This window comes from Gobio gobio, assembly GCF_949357685.1.
Source record: "Gobio gobio genome assembly, chromosome: 22".
NCBI classification, from domain to species: Eukaryota; Metazoa; Chordata; class Actinopteri; order Cypriniformes; family Gobionidae; genus Gobio; species Gobio gobio.
Window position 1 is genome coordinate 46369670 of NC_137118.1, and position 21780 is coordinate 46391449.

The 21780-nt window shown below is 40.1% G+C and overlaps 1 protein-coding gene across 1 annotated transcript in view; it reads left to right on the forward strand.

The window, feature by feature from the left end:
• wdr70 (WD repeat domain 70) overlaps positions 1-21780 on the forward strand; it is a 194588-nt gene that overhangs the window by 152669 nt on the left and 20139 nt on the right. Inside the window, exons 14-15 of the mRNA XM_079803825.1 lie at positions 18424-18524; positions 21248-21327. Of these exons, the coding sequence (XP_079659951.1) occupies positions 18424-18524; positions 21248-21327 (181 nt within the window). The remainder of the gene's footprint in view (positions 1-18423; positions 18525-21247; positions 21328-21780) is intronic.

Sequence of the window (21780 nt, forward strand, 5' to 3'; positions counted from 1 at the left end):
CCATAGGTGGCGCTACAGCAACCAAAAGTCCAAAATTGCTCATAACTCTTAGACTGTTTGTCCCAGGATCAAGTGTCTTATATCGTTGGAATCCTTGGCTCAAGGCAGACAAAATGGCTATCTCCGATTTGGATGTAGGCAGGGAAAATTTTCTGCTATGTCGAATTTTGTCCAAAACCTACTTTTGCGAACTAGTCCCTGGTTTTTCGCCCGATCGGAACCGAACCAGTCTAGGACAATTCTCTGGACTCTCTCGATCTATAATTATCAAAAAAAAGTTGAACTTTGGTATTTGGGTGGCTGTAACAGGGTCATTTAGAAAAGGGGCGTGGCAAAATACACTAAAAAGCCTATACATCCCAAATGAAAACTCAGAACTTCACCAAAATTGATGAGCATATGTGTCAGAACATGGCGAGGAAGCATGCAGAGTTTCATGGAGATCGGACCATAGGTGGCGCTATAACTGGCAAAAAGCCTTCATTCTTATTAGGGGTTCAAGCATGAAATGCTGAAACCCTATTGTAATTGTAAGGATTCGTAAAACGCATCGTGCAGGCCAAACCGTAAGGCCTAGAGACATGAAACCTGGCCAGATGGTAGGCCTCAGTTTGGGGACAACCTATCAGAGTATGACCCCGAATGGCCCATAGGTGGCGCTACAGCAACCAAAAGTCCAAAATTGCTCATAACTCTTAGACTGTTTGTCCCAGGATCAAGTGTCTTATATCGTTGGAATCCTTGGCTCAAGGCAGACAAAATGGCTATCTCCGATTTGGATGTAGGCAGGGAAAATTTTCTGCTATGTCGAATTTTGTCCAAAACCTACTTTTGCGAACTAGTCCCTGGTTTTTCGCCCGATCGGAACCGAACCAGTCTAGGACAATTCTCTGGACTCTCTCGATCTATAATTATCAAAAAAAAGTTGAACTTTGGTATTTGGGTGGCTGTAACAGGGTCATTTAGAAAAGGGGCGTGGCAAAATACACTAAAAAGCCTATACATCCCAAATGAAAACTCAGAACTTCACCAAAATTGATGAGCATATGTGTCAGAACATGGCGAGGAAGCATGCAGAGTTTCATGGAGATCGGACCATAGGTGGCGCTATAACTGGCAAAAAGCCTTCATTCTTATTAGGGGTTCAAGCATGAAATGCTGAAACCCTATTGTAATTGTAAGGATTCGTAAAACGCATCGTGCAGGCCAAACCGTAAGGCCTAGAGACATGAAACCTGGCCAGATGGTAGGCCTCAGTTTGGGGACAACCTATCAGAGTATGACCCCGAATGGCCCATAGGTGGCGCTACAGCAACCAAAAGTCCAAAATTGCTCATAACTCTTAGACTGTTTGTCCCAGGATCAAGTGTCTTATATCGTTGGAATCCTTGGCTCAAGGCAGACAAAATGGCTATCTCCGATTTGGATGTAGGCAGGGAAAATTTTCTGCTATGTCGAATTTTGTCCAAAACCTACTTTTGCGAACTAGTCCCTGGTTTTTCGCCCGATCGGAACCGAACCAGTCTAGGACAATTCTCTGGACTCTCTCGATCTATAATTATCAAAAAAAAGTTGAACTTTGGTATTTGGGTGGCTGTAACAGGGTCATTTAGAAAAGGGGCGTGGCAAAATACACTAAAAAGCCTATACATCCCAAATGAAAACTCAGAACTTCACCAAAATTGATGAGCATATGTGTCAGAACATGGCGAGGAAGCATGCAGAGTTTCATGGAGATCGGACCATAGGTGGCGCTATAACTGGCAAAAAGCCTTCATTCTTATTAGGGGTTCAAGCATGAAATGCTGAAACCCTATTGTAATTGTAAGGATTCGTAAAACGCATCGTGCAGGCCAAACCGTAAGGCCTAGAGACATGAAACCTGGCCAGATGGTAGGCCTCAGTTTGGGGACAACCTATCAGAGTATGACCCCGAATGGCCCATAGGTGGCGCTACAGCAACCAAAAGTCCAAAATTGCTCATAACTCTTAGACTGTTTGTCCCAGGATCAAGTGTCTTATATCGTTGGAATCCTTGGCTCAAGGCAGACAAAATGGCTATCTCCGATTTGGATGTAGGCAGGGAAAATTTTCTGCTATGTCGAATTTTGTCCAAAACCTACTTTTGCGAACTAGTCCCTGGTTTTTCGCCCGATCGGAACCGAACCAGTCTAGGACAATTCTCTGGACTCTCTCGATCTATAATTATCAAAAAAAAGTTGAACTTTGGTATTTGGGTGGCTGTAACAGGGTCATTTAGAAAAGGGGCGTGGCAAAATACACTAAAAAGCCTATACATCCCAAATGAAAACTCAGAACTTCACCAAAATTGATGAGCATATGTGTCAGAACATGGCGAGGAAGCATGCAGAGTTTCATGGAGATCGGACCATAGGTGGCGCTATAACTGGCAAAAAGCCTTCATTCTTATTAGGGGTTCAAGCATGAAATGCTGAAACCCTATTGTAATTGTAAGGATTCGTAAAACGCATCGTGCAGGCCAAACCGTAAGGCCTAGAGACATGAAACCTGGCCAGATGGTAGGCCTCAGTTTGGGGACAACCTATCAGAGTATGACCCCGAATGGCCCATAGGTGGCGCTACAGCAACCAAAAGTCCAAAATTGCTCATAACTCTTAGACTGTTTGTCCCAGGATCAAGTGTCTTATATCGTTGGAATCCTTGGCTCAAGGCAGACAAAATGGCTATCTCCGATTTGCTCGCTCTTCAGGCGCCAATTTTGAGTAAATTGCATTTTTTTGAAAAACCTATTTTTGCTGACTTCTCCTAGGTTTTTGGCCTGATTGGAACCAAACCACTGCAAGACTATTCTCTGGAGTCGGTCAATCAATAATCATCCAAAAAACTCAAAATTTCAATTAACGGTCGATAAGGGGAACCAAAATCTTTGATGGCACAAGGGCCATTTTTACTAAAATGGTTATAAATTGTGAACGGAAAGAGATTTGTTTGCTAAACTTGGGATACATCTTCGTGAGCTCATTCGGAGATCACTTGAAAAAAATCGCAACAATTGGCCTCTAGGTGGCACTATAAAACGGTTATAACTTGTGAAAAGAAAGGGAAATTTTCGCAAAACTTGGGACACATGTTCATGAGCTCATTTTGAGGTCACGTGAAAAAAAATCATGACAATTGGCCACTTGGTGGCACTATAAAATGGTTATAACTTGTGAACGGAAAGAGATATTTTCGCTAAACTTGGGACACATGTTCATAAGCTCAATTTGAGTTGACATGAAAAGAATCGTGACAATTGGCCACTTGGTGGCGCTATAACAGTGAAAGAAATCATGAAAATAGCTATAAGCGCACCCAACCGTTACGCCTGTTTCACACATACTCCGTTTGCAGTGCGTATGCGGTGCATATTTTTTTCCCGACCCATGTTAACGGATTACAGCTTTCACACTGCGCGCGGATGCTGTCCGTCAGTCCGTTCCAGGTGCGGTGCGTCTGCAGCAGTCCGGCGATCGTTTCCGTACCGAGTCTATTTTTTGCTGTGCTGCACTGCGGAATTAAAGTGACAGCACATTGTTCGCTTTAAAATAAACATGTACTGACACGAAAATCTAGTAATTTTACCACAGATGTATGTAATTTAAAATATACTCTGTTTCAAAGTCAACACATGGCTTTTTTTTCTCGGGTAAAGCAAGGAAACGACACCTTACCTGGCATTTAGGTTAAAAAAATTTAAATAAGGAAGAGCACGTACATTCCTGGAGGTGGAAAAACAAAGGTCTTTATGACCTGCTTTTAAAAGGGTTTAAAAACGAAAGAGAAGACGAGAGTCGGCTGTTTCTATTGTAAGTTTCTAATTTAAAATGTTTATAGGCTATAAGTTATATTTCAATGTTTTTCCACTTGTGTGAGCTAAAGTATAGGCTATATAAAGTTATATAGGCTATATAAATATAAAGTAATGAATTGAATAAAACGTTGTTTAAATGTACTACGTTAAAACGTGACATCTATGAAAGTGTAAACAAAGAGAATTTTAATTCTGACAAGCCATGTTCAGTAACAACTTTTGGATTTGAAATGAAAATAATAATGAATAAATGCTGTGTTTGTGGTATACAACCGCGGATCAGTTGCACGCTGCAAACACAGCATATATGAAAGCACAACAGCGCGTGCTGCTCCTGCACCGCATACGCACCGCAACACGCACCGCATACGCACTGCAGACGGAGTATGTGTGAAACGGGCGTTAGTTTACTGAAAATTGGCATGCAGTGTCTTTGTCAAATCACTTTATTGTCACTCTACCATATGCACAAGTGCAACAGTAGGTGAAATTCTTAGGTGCAGTTCCGAGCAAGTATACGTCATTGGCACAATGCCTTGAAGGAGCCTTAGAAGTTTAAAGCCCGTGTTTTTTTCACAGGAGAGACCTCCTAAGAATCCTTGCCGAGTCCAACAATACCAAACATGCCAGGTTTCGCCTTATGGTTTTTGTAAGTGTCATTTAGAGCTTTAAAAAATTGTGGTTATCTTCAAAGCTGTTAGTCTGATCGAGACAACAACAAAAAAACAAATGAAATTTGTAAACATAGGTAAATAGCTAAACAATAACGCCAAAATGTTAAAATTATGATAGGAACTGACAAAAAAATAAATTAAATCCAATCAATTTCACCCATGGATCATTTTGATGCTCTCACATGTTTGAAACGAACAATGATGGATTGTGATGAAATTTGTTTTGAATTGGGACTGGCGAATCCCCGTCCATACTGTCAATGACCGTTCGCAAAGACCCGCCCACTTTAGTTACTGTTGCTATGTCTGACAAGCGACGCCACTCTCAAACCACACCAAGTTCTCACGCATTGAAAAATACATTGCGGATCAGAGAAAAGACTGCGTGCTGACAGACAAGTACTTTTGATATGAAACAAAGTATCACCTTTCAAATGTAGTCAATTTTTAGAGACATTTAAAAAATAAATGCCATTTTGTGACTCTTTAATGTGTCTGATAGATTGCTGTAGACTCGAGGCTCAGTTAAAGCTGCTTGTGAACCGATCATCTCTTCCTTCTAGTTAATTTATATCATTAAAATAAACATGAATGAACATAAAAGGAATGTTGTTTTAAAGTGCTAAGACGTCAGTACATTTTGTTTTTCAAATTTAATTCCTCCTATGTTAATCTACTAACTTTCCTGACTGCTTTGTTGGACAAAATGGCGGATTATGATTAGTCAGATCGCCTGTCAATCAAACTCCCTCCACATATATACAGTATGGGCACACTTTGAGTACTACTAATAAAAGTGGTGGAGATCAGGCAAGACTATAAGAAGACTCAGGCAAAAGGTGCTATAACTGTAAAAACGCTTTAAAACCATATATTTCCTATGGTAAACTGCCTGTATAGGCTGTAAATTGACTTTTTCATCTATGATGGCAGTTGTTAAATGCTTGCTAAATAAAACTTAATGTCTTTTGATGCTTGTGTGCTTAAAGGCCTTAACTGCTTGAACCCCGATAAATGCTGCTTGCAGCTTTAATTATTATTATTATTACATGCACTTTATATCTTCACTTATTAGTAGTAGTATTTATTTGATATATAGTGTAATTTATGTTTATTGTGTATATAATATACATCATGTTTATTCATCACATTACCATTATCATTACATTTATTTAATATATATTTTATTGCAAATTAATGCATTTGATTTTTCAATTATATATTTTATATCTAATTTATTTATTCATTATTTATTATTATTATTAATCATTTACTTATTTTAGTTTTTTGTTATATATTATAAAATTATTATTATTAAATTAATGTATTGTAATAAATGATATGTAATATATTATTATTATTACTTTATTGCAAAGTAATATGCTATAATTTAGATGTTGTTATTATTATAATTGTGTATGTTTTTTATTATTATTATTGCAAATTAATGTTATTTTATTTCAATTATTTATTATATATGTAATATACATTATATATTTTATGTGTATAATTTTTTTTAATTAAATTTTTGCAAGCTAATATATTATAATTTTGATTGTATGCATATATAATATATATCTAATTTATTAGTTGTAGTAGTATGAATTCATTATTGCAAAATATTATATTATAATTTTTGTATTTTATGTGTTATGTATTATAGATCAAATTTATAATTATTATTATTTATTAATAATAATAATCATTGCAAATTTGTATATTAACTTATTTTAGTTTTTTGTTATATATTAAATTATTAAATGTATTGTAATAAATTAAATGTAACCTATTATTATTTTTAATAATATTATTTAAATTGCGAAGTAATATGCTATTATTTAGATGTTACTATTATTTTTATGCCTTTTTGTTTTTTAATTATATTTAATATATAATAATATTTGTTATTATCATTGCAAATTAATGTTATAATTTTATTTAAATTATGTATTATATATGTAATATACATTATATATTTTCTGCATGTAATTTATTATAAATTAATATATTCAAAATTTTCTTTTGATTATTTATGCACATTATATATTATATATCTAATTTATTAGTAGTAGTATTAATTAATAATTGCAAATTATTATATTATATTTTTTTATTTTATGTATGTATGTAATGTTTTATATATCAAATTTATTATTATTATTTAAATATTACAAATAAATATAACTTATTTTAGTTGTTTATTTTATGTATATTATGTATTATATTAAATTAAATTATTTTTGTGAATTATATGTAATGTACTATTATTATCAATATTAAGCAGAGAAAGTAATATGTATTTGATTTATTATATATCTATATGTAATGATTAATATTTTTATGTGACTTGAAAGCATCCTAATGTCTTCTGGGTACATGTCGTTCATATTTGTTCCACTTTGGCTCGTCCTGTCCTGTAAACAGCTTGTTTTGTTTAGAAAAGCTGGAAGATTGAATAAGTTGCAGTCTTTGCCATAACCGCAGTAAATGTGCTGAAGAAAGACCTGATTCACTGTCATTGCCGTTATTATCATTCCTCCTCGTGCTAGCAGAAACATCTGAGCTGTGTGTAAATACTCCGCATTATGAGTGTTTGTTTCCCTGGCACACGAGGGACTCTGGAGACCAGTGGGACAGCACTGGGAGACGTTGATGCATGTTTGGGCCGATATATGTATCGCTATATTTAACCATTCTCTGAATTCCCAAGTGCTGCTTTTCCCGATGTTTGCTTTCCTTATCCCGGGTCTCTGTGTTGATGAGCATACCTGTGGACACTGTGATCCGCAGATATACAGATGTGCACGATCGAAAGCGTCCACACACACACACGATATCCGCAGATATACAGATGTGCACGATCGAAAGCGTCCACACACACACGATATCCGCAGATATACAGATGTGCACGATCGAAAGCGTCCACACACACACGATATCCGCAGATATACAGATGTGCACGATCTAAAGCGTCCACACACACACGATATCCGCAGATATACAGATGTGCACGATCTAAAGCGTCCACACACACACACGATATCCGCAGATATACAGATGTGCACGATCGAAAGCGTCCACACACACACGATATCCGCAGATATACAGATGTGCACGATCTAAAGCGTCCACACACACACACGATATCCGCAGATATACAGATGTGCACGATCGAAAGCGTCCACACACACACGATATCCACAGATATACAGATGTGCACGATCGAAAGCGTCCACACACACACATGATATCCACAGATATACAGATGTGCACGATCGAAAGCGTCCACACACACACGATATCCGCAGATATACAGATGTGCACGATCTAAAGCGTCCACACACACGATATCCGCAGATATACAGATGTGCACGATCTAAAGCGTCCACACACACGATATCCGCAGATATACAGATGTGCACGATCTAAAGCGTCCACACACACGATATCCGCAGATATACAGATGTGCACGATCTAAAGCGTCCACACACACGATATCCGCAGATATACAGATGTGCACGATCTAAAGCGTCCACACACACACGATATCCGCAGATATACAGATGTGCACGATCGAAAGCGTCCACACACACGATATCCGCAGATATACAGATGTGCACGATCTAAAGCGTCCACACACACACACACGATATCCGCAGATATACAGATGTGCACGATCGAAAGCGTCCACACACACACACGATATCCGCAGATATACAGATGTGCACGATCGAAAGCATCCACACACACACACGATATCCGCAGATATACAGATGTGCACGATCGAAAGCGTACACACACGATATCCGCAGATATACAGATGTGCACGATCTAAAGCGTCCACACACACACGATATCCGCAGATATACAGATGTGCACGATCTAAAGCGTCCACACACACACGATATCCGCAGATATACAGATGTGCACGATCTAAAGCGTCCACACACACACACGATATCCGCAGATATACAGATGTGCACGATCGAAAGCGTCCACACACACACGATATCCGCAGATATACAGATGTGCACGATCGAAAGCGTCCACACACACACACGATATCCGCAGATATACAGATGTGCACGATCGAAAGCGTCCACACACACACGATATCCACAGATATACAGATGTGCACGATCGAAAGCGTCCACACACACACGATATCCGCAGATATACAGATGTGCACGATCGAAAGCGTCCACACACACACACGATATCCGCAGATATACAGATGTGCACGATCGAAAGCGTCCACACACACACACGATATCCGCAGATATACAGATGTGCACGATCGAAAGCGTCCACACACACACACGATATCCGCAGATATACAGATGTGCACGATCGAAAGCGTCCACACACACACACGATATCCGCAGATATACAGATGTGCACGATCGAAAGCGTCCACACACACACACGATATCCGCAGATATACAGATGTGCACGATCTAAAGCGTCCACACACACACACGATATCCACAGATATACAGATGTGCACGATCGAAAGCGTCCACACACACACACGATATCCACAGATATACAGATGTGCACGATCGAAAGCGTCCACACACACACGATATCCGCAGATATACAGATGTGCACGATCGAAAGCGTCCCCACACACACGATATCCGCAGATATACAGATGTGCACGATCTAAAGCGTCCACACACACACACGATATCCACAGATATACAGATGTGCTCGATCTAAAGCGTCCACACACGCACGATATCCGCAGATATACAGATGTGCACGATCGAAAGCGTCCACACACACGATATCCGCAGATATACAGATGTGCACGATCTAAAGCGTCCACACACACACACGATATCCGCAGATATACAGATGTGCACGATCGAAAGCGTCCACACACACACGATATCCGCAGATATACAGATGTGCACGATCGAAAGCATCCACACACACACACGATATCCGCAGATATACAGATGTGCACGATCGAAAGCGTACACACACGATATCCGCAGATATACAGATGTGCACGATCTAAAGCATCCACACACACACGATATCCGCAGATATACAGATGTGCACGATCGAAAGCGTCCACACACACACGATATCCACAGATATACAGATGTGCACGATCGAAAGCGTCCACACACACACGATATCCACAGATATACAGATGTGCACGATCTAAAGCGTCCACACACACACGATATCCACAGATATACAGATGTGCACGATCGAAAGCGTCCACACACACACACAATATCCGCAGATATACAGATGTGCACGATCGAAAGCGTCCACACACACACACGATATCCGCAGATATACAGATGTGCACGATCTAAAGCGTCCACACACACACACGATATCCGCAGATATACAGATGTGCACGATCGAAAGCGTCCACACACACACACGATATCCGCAGATATACAGATGTGCACGATCGAAAGCGTCCACACACACACGCACGATATCCGCAGATATACAGATGTGCTCGATCTAAAGCGTCCACACACACACACGATATCCGCAGATATACAGATGTGCACGATCTAAAGCGTCCACACACACACACGATATCCGCAGATATACAGATGTGCACGATCTAAAGCGTCCACACACACACACGATATCCGCAGATATACAGATGTGCACGATCGAAAGCGTCCACACACACACACGATATCCGCAGATATACAGATGTGCACGATCTAAAGCGTCCACACACACACACGATATCCGCAGATATACAGATGTGCTCGATCTAAAGCGTCCACACACACACACGATATCCAGATATACAGATGTGCACGATCTAAAGCGTCCACACACACACACGATATCCGCAGATATACAGATGTGCACGATCTAAAGCGTCCACACACACACACGATATCCGCAGATATACAGATGTGCACGATCTAAAGCGTCCACACACACACACGATATCCGCAGATATACAGATGTGCACGATCGAAAGCGTCCACACACACACGATATCCGCAGATATACAGATGTGCACGATCTAAAGCGTCCACACACACACACGATATCCGCAGATATACAGATGTGCACGATCGAAAGCGTCCACACACACACGCACGATATCCGCAGATATACAGATGTGCACGATCTAAAGCGTCCACACACACACACGATATCCGCAGATATACAGATGTGCACGATCTAAAGTGTCCACACACACACACGATATCCGCAGATATACAGATGTGCACGATCGAAAGCGTCCACACACACACACGATATCCACAGATATACAGATGTGCACGATCGAAATCGTCCACACACACACACAATATCCGCAGATATACAGATGTGCACGATCGAGAGCGTCCACACACACACGATATCCGCAGATATACAGATGTGCACGATCTAAAGCGTCCACACACACGATATCCGCAGATATACAGATGTGCACGATCGAAAGCGTCCACACACACACACGATATCCACAGATATACAGATGTGCACGATCGAAAGCGCCCACACACACACGATATCCGCAGATATACAGATGTGCACGATCGAAAGCGTCCACACACACACGATATCCGCAGATATACAGATGTGCACGATCGAAAGCGTCCACACACACACACGATATCCGCAGATATACAGATGTGCACGATCGAAAGCGTCCACACACACACACGATATCCGCAGATATACAGATGTGCACGATCTAAAGCGTCCACACACACACGATATCCACAGATATACAGATGTGCACGATCGAAAGCGTCCACACACACACGATATCCGCAGATATACAGATGTGCACGATCGAAAGCGTCCACACACACACGATATCCGCAGATATACAGATGTGCACGATCTAAAGCGTCCACACACACACGATATCCACAGATATACAGATGTGCACGATCTAAAGCGTCCACACACACACACGATATCCGCAGATATACAGATGTGCACGATCGAAAGCGTCCACACACACACACGATATCCGCAGATATACAGATGTGCACGATCGAAAGCGTCCACACACACACACGATATCCGCAGATATACAGATGTGCACGATCTAAAGCGTCCACACACACACACGATATCCGCAGATATACAGATGTGCACGATCGAAAGCGTCCACACACACACGATATCCACAGATATACAGATGTGCACGATCGAAAGCGTCCACACACACACACGATATCCGCAGATATACAGATGTGCACGATCGAAAGCGTCCACACACACACGATATCCGCAGATATACAGATGTGCACGATCGAAAGCGTCCACACACACACGCACGATATCCGCAGATATACAGATGTGCACGATCTAAAGCGTCCACACACACACACGATATCCGCAGATATACAGATGTGCACGATCTAAAGCGTCCACACACACACACGATATCCGCAGATATACAGATGTGCACGATCTAAAGCGTCCACACACACACACGATATCCGCAGATATACAGATGTGCACGATCGAAAGCGTCCACACACACACACGATATCCGCAGATATACAGATGTGCACGATCGAAAGCGTCCACACACACACGATATCCGCAGATATACAGATGTGCACGATCTAAAGCGTCCACACACACACACGATATCCGCAGATATACAGATGTGCACGATCGAAAGCGTCCACACACACACGCACGATATCCGCAGATATACAGATGTGCACGATCTAAAGCGTCCACACACACACACACGATATCCGCAGATATACAGATGTGCACGATCTAAAGTGTCCACACACACACACACGATATCCGCAGATATACAGATGTGCACGATCGAAAGCGTCCACACACACACGATATCCGCAGATATACAGATGTGCACGATCTAAAGCGTCCACACACACGATATCCGCAGATATACAGATGTGCACGATCGAAAGCGTCCACACACACACGATATCCACAGATATACAGATGTGCACGATCTAAAGCGTCCACACACACACGATATCCACAGATATACAGATGTGCACGATCGAAAGCGTCCACACACACACACAATATCCGCAGATATACAGATGTGCACGATCTAAAGCGTCCACACACACACGATATCCGCAGATATACAGATGTGCACGATCGAAAGCGCCCACACACACACGATATCCGCAGATATACAGATGTGCACGATCGAAAGCGTCCACACACACACACGATATCCACAGATATACAGATGTGCACGATCGAAAGCGTCCACACACACACACACGATATCCGCAGATATACAGATGTGCACGATCTAAAGCGTCCACACACACACGATATCCGCAGATATACAGATGTGCACGATCTAAAGCGTCCACACACACACGATATCCGCAGATATACAGATGTGCACGATCTAAAGCGTCCACACACACACACGATATCCGCAGATATACAGATGTGCACGATCGAAAGCGTCCACACACACACACACAATATCCGCAGATATACAGATGTGCACGATCGAAAGCGTCCACACACACACACACGATATCCGCAGATATACAGATGTGCACGATCGAAAGCGTCCACACACACACACGATATCCGCAGATATACAGATGTGCACGATCTAAAGCGTCCACACACACACACACGATATCCGCAGATATACAGATGTGCACGATCTAAAGCGTCCACACACACACACGATATCCGCAGATATACAGATGTGCACGATCTAAAGCGTCCACACACACACACGATATCCGCAGATATACAGATGTGCACGATCTAAAGCGTCCACACACACACACACGATATCCGCAGATATACAGATGTGCACGATCTAAAGCGTCCACACACACACGATATCCGCAGATATACAGATGTGCACGATCTAAAGCGTCCACACACACACGATATCCGCAGATATACAGATGTGCACGATCTAAAGCGTCCACACACACACACGATATCCGCAGATATACAGATGTGCACGATCTAAAGCGTCCACACACACACGATATCCGCAGATATACAGATGTGCACGATCTAAAGCGTCCACACACACACACGATATCCGCAGATATACAGATGTGCACGATCTAAAGCGTCCACACACACACGATATCCGCAGATATACAGATGTGCACGATCTAAAGCGTCCACACACACACACGATATCCGCAGATATACAGATGTGCACGATCTAAAGCGTCCACACACACACACGATATCCGCAGATATACAGATGTGCACGATCTAAAGCGTCCACACACACACGATATCCGCAGATATACAGATGTGCACGATCTAAAGCGTCCACACACACACACACGATATCCGCAGATATACAGATGTGCACGATCGAAAGCGTCCACACACACACGATATCCGCAGATATACAGATGTGCACGATCGAAAGCGTCCACACACACACGATATCCGCAGATATACAGATGTGCACGATCGAAAGCGTCCACACACACACGATATCCACAGATTACGCTTGTATTCCGCCAAAAAAAGGCTCAGCTGGAAGCACGTTTCAGATCCGCGGAAAATCTTCCTGATCTTTTCTAAATAATCAATTACTCGGCCACATGCCCATGGAGACGGATTAACCCCGTACATCCCGTTAAGTCAATAAGGGCCGCGGAGACCCCTGCTACGGGACGGGGGGGGGCTAAAGCCGTATTCTAGGTCAGGCAGGCTTAAGTGCGGGCAGAAAGGAAGGCCGGCCGGCTGAACAGCTGGAGGTTAAGCAGATTTCACCCAAATGCCTCCACAGGTCCTGATCCGCACAGGGAATGAGCCGCTGAGACCGCAGGATCTGCTCAGAGAGAGAGGACGTCCTGGGACAGAGAGAGGGCTTTATAATGCTCCTCCTGTGCTGTTAACTCATCAAGAGATCATCTGTCTATCCATCCAATCATATCCATCCCATATTATCCATCCATCCTATCATATCCATCTTATTCATCCTATCCATCCATCCCATCATATCCGTCCATATCCATACATCCATCCATCCAATCTTATCCATCCATATCCTATCCCTCCCATCTACCCATCCATCCATCATATCCATCTTGTTCATCCTATCCATCCATCCCTTCATATCCCTCCCATCCACCATCCATCCACCCCATCATATCCATCCATATCCTATCATCATATCCATACATCCATCCATTCCTTCATATCCATCCATATCCTATCCCTCCCATCCACCCATCCTATCCATCCATTCCTTCATATCCTATCATATCCCTCCCATCCACCATCCATCCACCCCTTCATATCCATCTTATTCATCCTATCCATCCATCCATCTACCCACCCCATCATATCCATCCATATCCTATCCATCATATCCATACATCCATCCATCCAATCATATCCATCCATCCATATCCTATCCTATCCCTCCTATCATATTCATCTATCCATCTTATTCATCCTATCCATCCATCCCGATTCCTCCCATCCATCCCTATCCTATCCCATTCATCCATCCATCCATCTATCCATGCACCCCATAATATCCATCCTATCCATCTTATTCATCCCATCCATCCATCTAACCATCCCATCATATCCATCCATATCCTATCCCTCCCATCATATTCATCGATCCATATCCTATCCCTCCCATCCATCCCTATCCTATCCCATAATTTCCATTCTATCCATCTCATCCATCCATCCATATCCTATCCCTCCCACCCATCCATCCATCCATCCACAATCTACCCATCCCATCATATCCATCCATCCCATCCATGTCTTTTCCTGTACAGCTTCATTATTTACTCATATTAATCCAAACCTATGTTTTACTTAACTTTAACTTTTTACTTATTTATTCATTTTCATGCGTTTCTTTTCAATACCGCATGTTTGTATGACAGTAATCACAGCTGTCAAGCTCCAAAAAGAACAAAAACACCATGCAAAGACCATAGAGGGAGTCTGTATGACTTCAGTATGCGCTATATTGTTGTGTTATAAATTGTTTCACTTCACATTTAATAGATAGGACCTTTTTTTTGGAGATTGGCCATTATTCTTCACCTTGGGCATCAGTTTTGTATGGGGTTCCACAGGGCTCAATGCTGGGCCCAGTTTTATTTTCATTACATAGCTTCCTTTGTATGCCATTTGTATTTCACACCACTGTTGTGCAGATGACACTCAGTGTTTCTAGTTTACAGTGTTTATTTAAGGGATGTCAGCCATTGGATGTCAGCCATTTTCCTTCAGTTAAACAACGTAAAGACGGACATCTTAGTTTTGGCCTCTCTTCTTCCACAGAAGTGTTTTCCAGTAAATTAGGACCTTCATACACGTGCTAGAAATGTAGGTGTTGGGAATCAATGCTCTGGTCAGAAGTTGCTTCTATCAACTCAAAAATATAGCCAAAATGAACTCATTCTTATCATCCAAAGATCTGGAGTGTGTAATACACTTCATCTCGTCCAGACTGGATTATTGTGATGTATTATACTTGGGTGTCTCACAGTCTTTACTGTCACGTCTCCAGCTCGTCTAAAGTGCTGCCGCTAGACTTTTGACTGGAACAAAGAAGAGGGAACATATTTCGCCAATGCTGGTCTCTCTCCACTGGCTTCCAGTCAAGTATCGTATCCCGTTCAAAGCATTATTGTTTGTTTATAAAGGCCTCCACGGTTTGGCTCCTCCATATATTTCTGATCTCCTTTCATTTCGTCATACATCCAGTCAACTACGCTTTTACACGCTTTAAACTGAAAAGAGATTGTGGCTTTTCAGTGGCTCCACAGCTCTGGAATAATCTGCCACTTTACATTAAATCTGCATCATCATATGATGATTTTAAATCCCTTCTTAAAACTCATCTGTTTATTACTGCGTATAGTCATAAGTAGGTGCAGTGGGATACTTTGTGCATTGCGTGTGATTGTGATGTGTCCTAGTTTTGATATTATTTGCTTTAACTTTGCACAGCACTTTGGCCAACATCTGTCGTTTTTAGATGTGCTTTATAAATAAATCTGATATTCAGTATATTCACAGAATTCATTTGATGCTTTGTGTGAGGAACAGACCCAATTTTAAGTCGTTATTCACTGACATTTTCCATAGACGATATTATTATTATTATTATTAGGAGCCAAGCTTTCTTGTTATTCTTCTTCCGCCCTTGAGTCTATGCCAGCCCATGGAACCCTTTGCAGGAAAGTTAGGAAATTTGGCACACTGATAGAAGACAGTCTGAACTGTCACCATATCAAATTTGGAGTCTCTAACTCAATCCCTCTAGCGCCACCACCTGTCCAAAGTTTAATGTACGTTTGTGCTAATAACTTTTGAACCGTAAGTGCTAGAGACACAGTTCTTTCCTCTGATTCCATGGCTCAAGACGATTGGATTGAACCCATTTTCGTTAGTGCTATTTTCCCACCAAAAAACATACTTATTCAAACTCCTTCTAGACGGTTTATCCAATTTGCATTAAAATTGAACCAGATCATCTTCAGACAATGCCAGCAAAAAGTAAATTCATCAAAGAGTTTTTGAAAAACCTGCAAACAAATTTTATGTAGCGTTTGTGAAATAAGACATAAAGCTGTATCTCCGCAACACTTTATCGTATTCTGACCAAACTTGGTACAGATCATCACAGGCATGACCAGAGGCTACATTCTGGATTTCAGCGCAGCGCCACCTACTGGTCTGGAGATACAAAAAAAATGACAATTTTTGCTTATAACTTATGAACGCTTTACCCAAGTATCATAAAAGTGGTCTCCTTAGATTCGGGACGGCATGCTGACGGCTGGAATTTTTCCATTTTGGATGTCGGCCATTTTAAATTTTGTATTTCATGAACGCATTAGTGTGTTGTTACGAAACTTGGTATGGGTCATCGGCACAAAGCCTGAGAAGTTTCGAGTCTGCGCCACCTAGTGGTAAAATCAAATATTCACATGTTTATGGGTGTGGTCGACTAATTTTCATGGGAGTCATATCCTTAGATTCTTGAATCCTTGCCGAGTCCAACGATACCAAACATGCCAGGTTTCGCCTTATGGTGTGTTCAACGTTGGGATTTAGCATTTAAACAACTTTCGTGAATATCTTCGAAACCGTTAGTTAGATCGAGGTGAAACCTCCGTAGGAAAATCATAGCGGGTTGACATATGTAAATGGCCAAATGTTAAAATTTTTTATAGTAAGTGCCAAAAAAAAAATGCAATCAAGGTCAGGTGTGGATTTTTTTATTTGCTCATAAATACAAATGTCTATAACATCTAAACGAATTGAGATATTTTCACCAAATTTGACACACTTATGTATGGAGGCACTCTGAAGACACACAAAAAGTGGTGGGACTGCGCCACTCGGTGGCACTATAATTAAACAAAACATTAAATTGGCTCTATACAACTCAATGTATTAATGGGTTTGTGCTTATAATTGTCTCTAAATGTCTTTACTCATTGTTGCAGTTGGTCTGCTGCTGGCTTCTTTGTTTGCTTCTGTTGTGATAATGGCTGCTTGCAGCTATATTTCTTATTATTATTTCCTTATGGAAAATATGCATTTGTGGGGGTTGTATTTTCACAAGTAAGATCGTAATGTTTTAATAACTTTAATGTTCACTAATGAAGCGTCGTTGTGTAGAAATGTGCTGCATGAAGACGTTTCCCCAGCATGTGATTCCAGGTATTCATGAGTCTGTTCCTCCGTCTCACACACACAAACATGCCCACAAATCCTCACACATGCCCCTGGCAGCGGCCCATTTGTCTTTGAGATCCAGGCCTCTTCCCGACCGCCAAATATAGTCAACTGGAGATGAGCTGGACGGCGAGAGATATCAGACCCTCACACTGCCATGGGTTTATGTTCGCTTCCTGTTCAAATAATGAAATCTCACTCTCGTTCTCTCATCTGGTGTTGTTTCAGAGCGTCGTCCGCTGTCTTTGGCATCCCAAGCTGAATCAGATCATGGTTGGAATGGGGAATGGTCTGGCCAAGGTGTACTACGACCCAGTCAAGAGTCAGAGGTGCGGTTGGTTTGGGTGTCCGTCTCCGTCACACTTAGGGTTGGTTACCGAAACCCGGTCTTATATAACCGGTATGTCCCGGACCGAATCAGAACGCAGATTTCGGTTCCTCATTTCGGTGCCAAAATTCAAACGTGCTTTCACGTGCTTTGGCTGGCACCGAGCCAGAGACAGACGCTCAGCGATGGTCACATCACAACTCATGACAACTATTCAGTGTTTTCAACCACAACTCATGACAACTATTCAGTGTTTTCAACCACATCTCATGACAACTATTCAGTGTTTTCAACCACAACTCATGACAACTATTCAGTGTTTTCAACCACAATTCATGACAACTATTTAGTGTTTTCAACCACAACTCATGACAACTATTCAGTGTTTTCAACCACAACTCATGACACCTATTGAGTGTTTTCAACCACAACTCATGACAAATATTCAGTGTTTTCAACCACAACTCATGACAACTATTCAGTGTTTTCAACCACAACTCATGACAAATATTCAGTGTTTTCAACCACAACTCATGACACCTATTGAGTGTTTTCAACCACATCATGTTTATTTCAGGTTTCAGACATTTAAATGCTCATAAATAGGCTACTAGCAAAAAACACACACTGATGTCTATGAAAGCGGCAATGACAATCCTTTCAGACGGTTATAATTTGACTAATGTTACGTGTTTTATTCACATCAGATACATGCACATTATATAGTAACTGTATAGTTTACTCTATTCTTCTTTCAGTTCACTGGTCACTTACTTTCATGTAGTTCGTGAGACGAGAATGAACTCAAGTGTTGTAAATCCGACAGATCCGATTCTGAGGCGCAAACTAACATGGCGCCGCCCATTGCGCTTTATAGACCAACTAACACACAATCACTCACACATTTGAATATCAGATAGTTCGTGACACAGTTAAGAAGTTTGTGAATATTTTGAATAAAAAGAAAAAACGAAATAAACCCGATACAGCTGAGCTGTCAGCGCTATTGCGGCAGCTGTGTGTTATGTGAGAAACATGACGCGTCGCCATGGAAACATTAAGGCGATGTGTTCTAAAATATTTAGCCAGAGAATATGATCATATTTCAAAATAAAGCTGAAGCTCGAAGCTGGTTAGTAGCAGAGCAAGAATACAGACGACTGCTGTTATTACTGTAACTGTTATTTAGAGTTATATTAGGCTTGTTGTAGTTGGGTTAGGTGGCTTAGGTTTTACTGTGAATTTGTAAATAAGTCAATTATAATTTGTAAATAAGTAAATTGTTTTGTATTTATTTATATTCATACATTTAAGTATACATTAAACTTTTAATAAATGGTTCAATTTAAATAAAAAAAAAATAAAAAAAAGCCATTTAATGTCATCCACCTCGTTTTGTGGCCTTTAAAAAAAATAAAAAGTATTAGTTTAGGCACCGGAACCGTTTTAAAAGTATTGGTTTGTCACGAGAATCGAAAAGAAAAAAAAACGATACCCAACCCTAGTCACACTTCACACTTTCCCCTGTGTTTCCGCCCGTGTTTGATTCCAGACAGATTTGGGCTGATTAAAGCGAGGAAACTCAGCGTAATGACTCATTGAGGCTCATTCATGACTCCATTAGTGTGGGCAAAATCAATCGTCTGCACGCTTAGAACAAAGTCACGTCCTGTTGTCAAACACAGGGCAGATTGTCCAGGACAAAATCAGAAACAAAGCGCTTTTGTTTTCAAACCTTTTTATGTAATATATATCTTTTTATAAGATATAAATACATCTTGTAATTAAATTTCCAATAGATAATTTTATTCACTAATAGACATAACTAGAATATTTATATTTAAACTTTCTATTTAAAAAAATATTTATATTATAATAAATTATATAATTACTTTTACTCGCAAATAGCAATTTTTATCTGATTATATTTTAGAGCTTGACATAACTAGAATATGTATATTTAAACTTTTTTATTTAGTCTTATATATTCAGTCTTAATTAAATATTTATATTTATGTAACTTTTTAGAGTGTTTATATATTAAAATAATTTATAAAATTGTAAATACACTCTATAATAAAATTTTCCAGGTGTTTAAAATTGTTTTTTTACATTATTTTGTATTCACAAATGCTAATTTCAGTCTGATTTAATAATTTAGAGCTTGACATAACTAGAATATGAATGGTTATATATAAAAAATAATTTATATAATGATAAATAAATTCTATTATCACATTTTCCAGTAGGTCAGGATTACATTTTTTTTAGGGCTGTCAAAAGATGAATCGCGATTAATCGCATCCAAAATAAAAGTGTGTGTTTACATAATATATGTGCGTGGACTCTGTATAATAATTATTTATACATTATATATAAATATATACAGACACAAGCATGTATATATTTAAGAAAAATGTATTACATTTTTATATAAAATATTTATATTCATATACAATATGAATTTTATAAATACAGTATGCAAATATTTCTTAAATGTATACATGAATGTGTGTGTATTTATATATACATAATTATTATACAGAGTACACGCACATATATTATGTAAACACAAACTTTTATTTTGGATGCGATTAATCATGATTAATCTTTTGACAGCCCTAATTTTTTTTTTTTAACTCACAAATAGCAATTTTATCTGAGCTTGACATAAAAGAATAGAATAGCCATAGAAGCTAATATCCTGTTTTCTGTGTCCTCCAGAGGTGCCATGCTGTGTGTGGTAAAGAGCAAGAGGAAGGAGAAACACGCAGAGACGCTGACGCAAGACTACATCATCACCCGTGCGTATATGACCAGATCATAATCTACATGAATACATATTTTGTCATATACGTGTCCGAGCTGTGGCTCAGCAGTTAACACACTCACCTCCACATCACTTCCTGTCCTCTACTGTCAATGTGTGCAAAAAAGGTAACCGTTGAAATAGGACGTTTTATTGCAAATATATCGAGATATTATAAATAGTATCATTTTTATTTTGATTATTTATTATATGTATAATATTTTGCATAGATATACTGCTATCAGTAACACACCAATCATTCGGCTGATATAATTAGTAATGACAAATTTAGGATTCAATGTTAGTGCTCACTTTATATGGACTAGTACTGTTATGGGCCTTAGTAATAATATAATAACAATAATTATTCATATTTAATTATTGCCAACATATAATTATTTCTCATTTTATGTGTATTATATTTTTATACAGTTGTTATTATTATTCA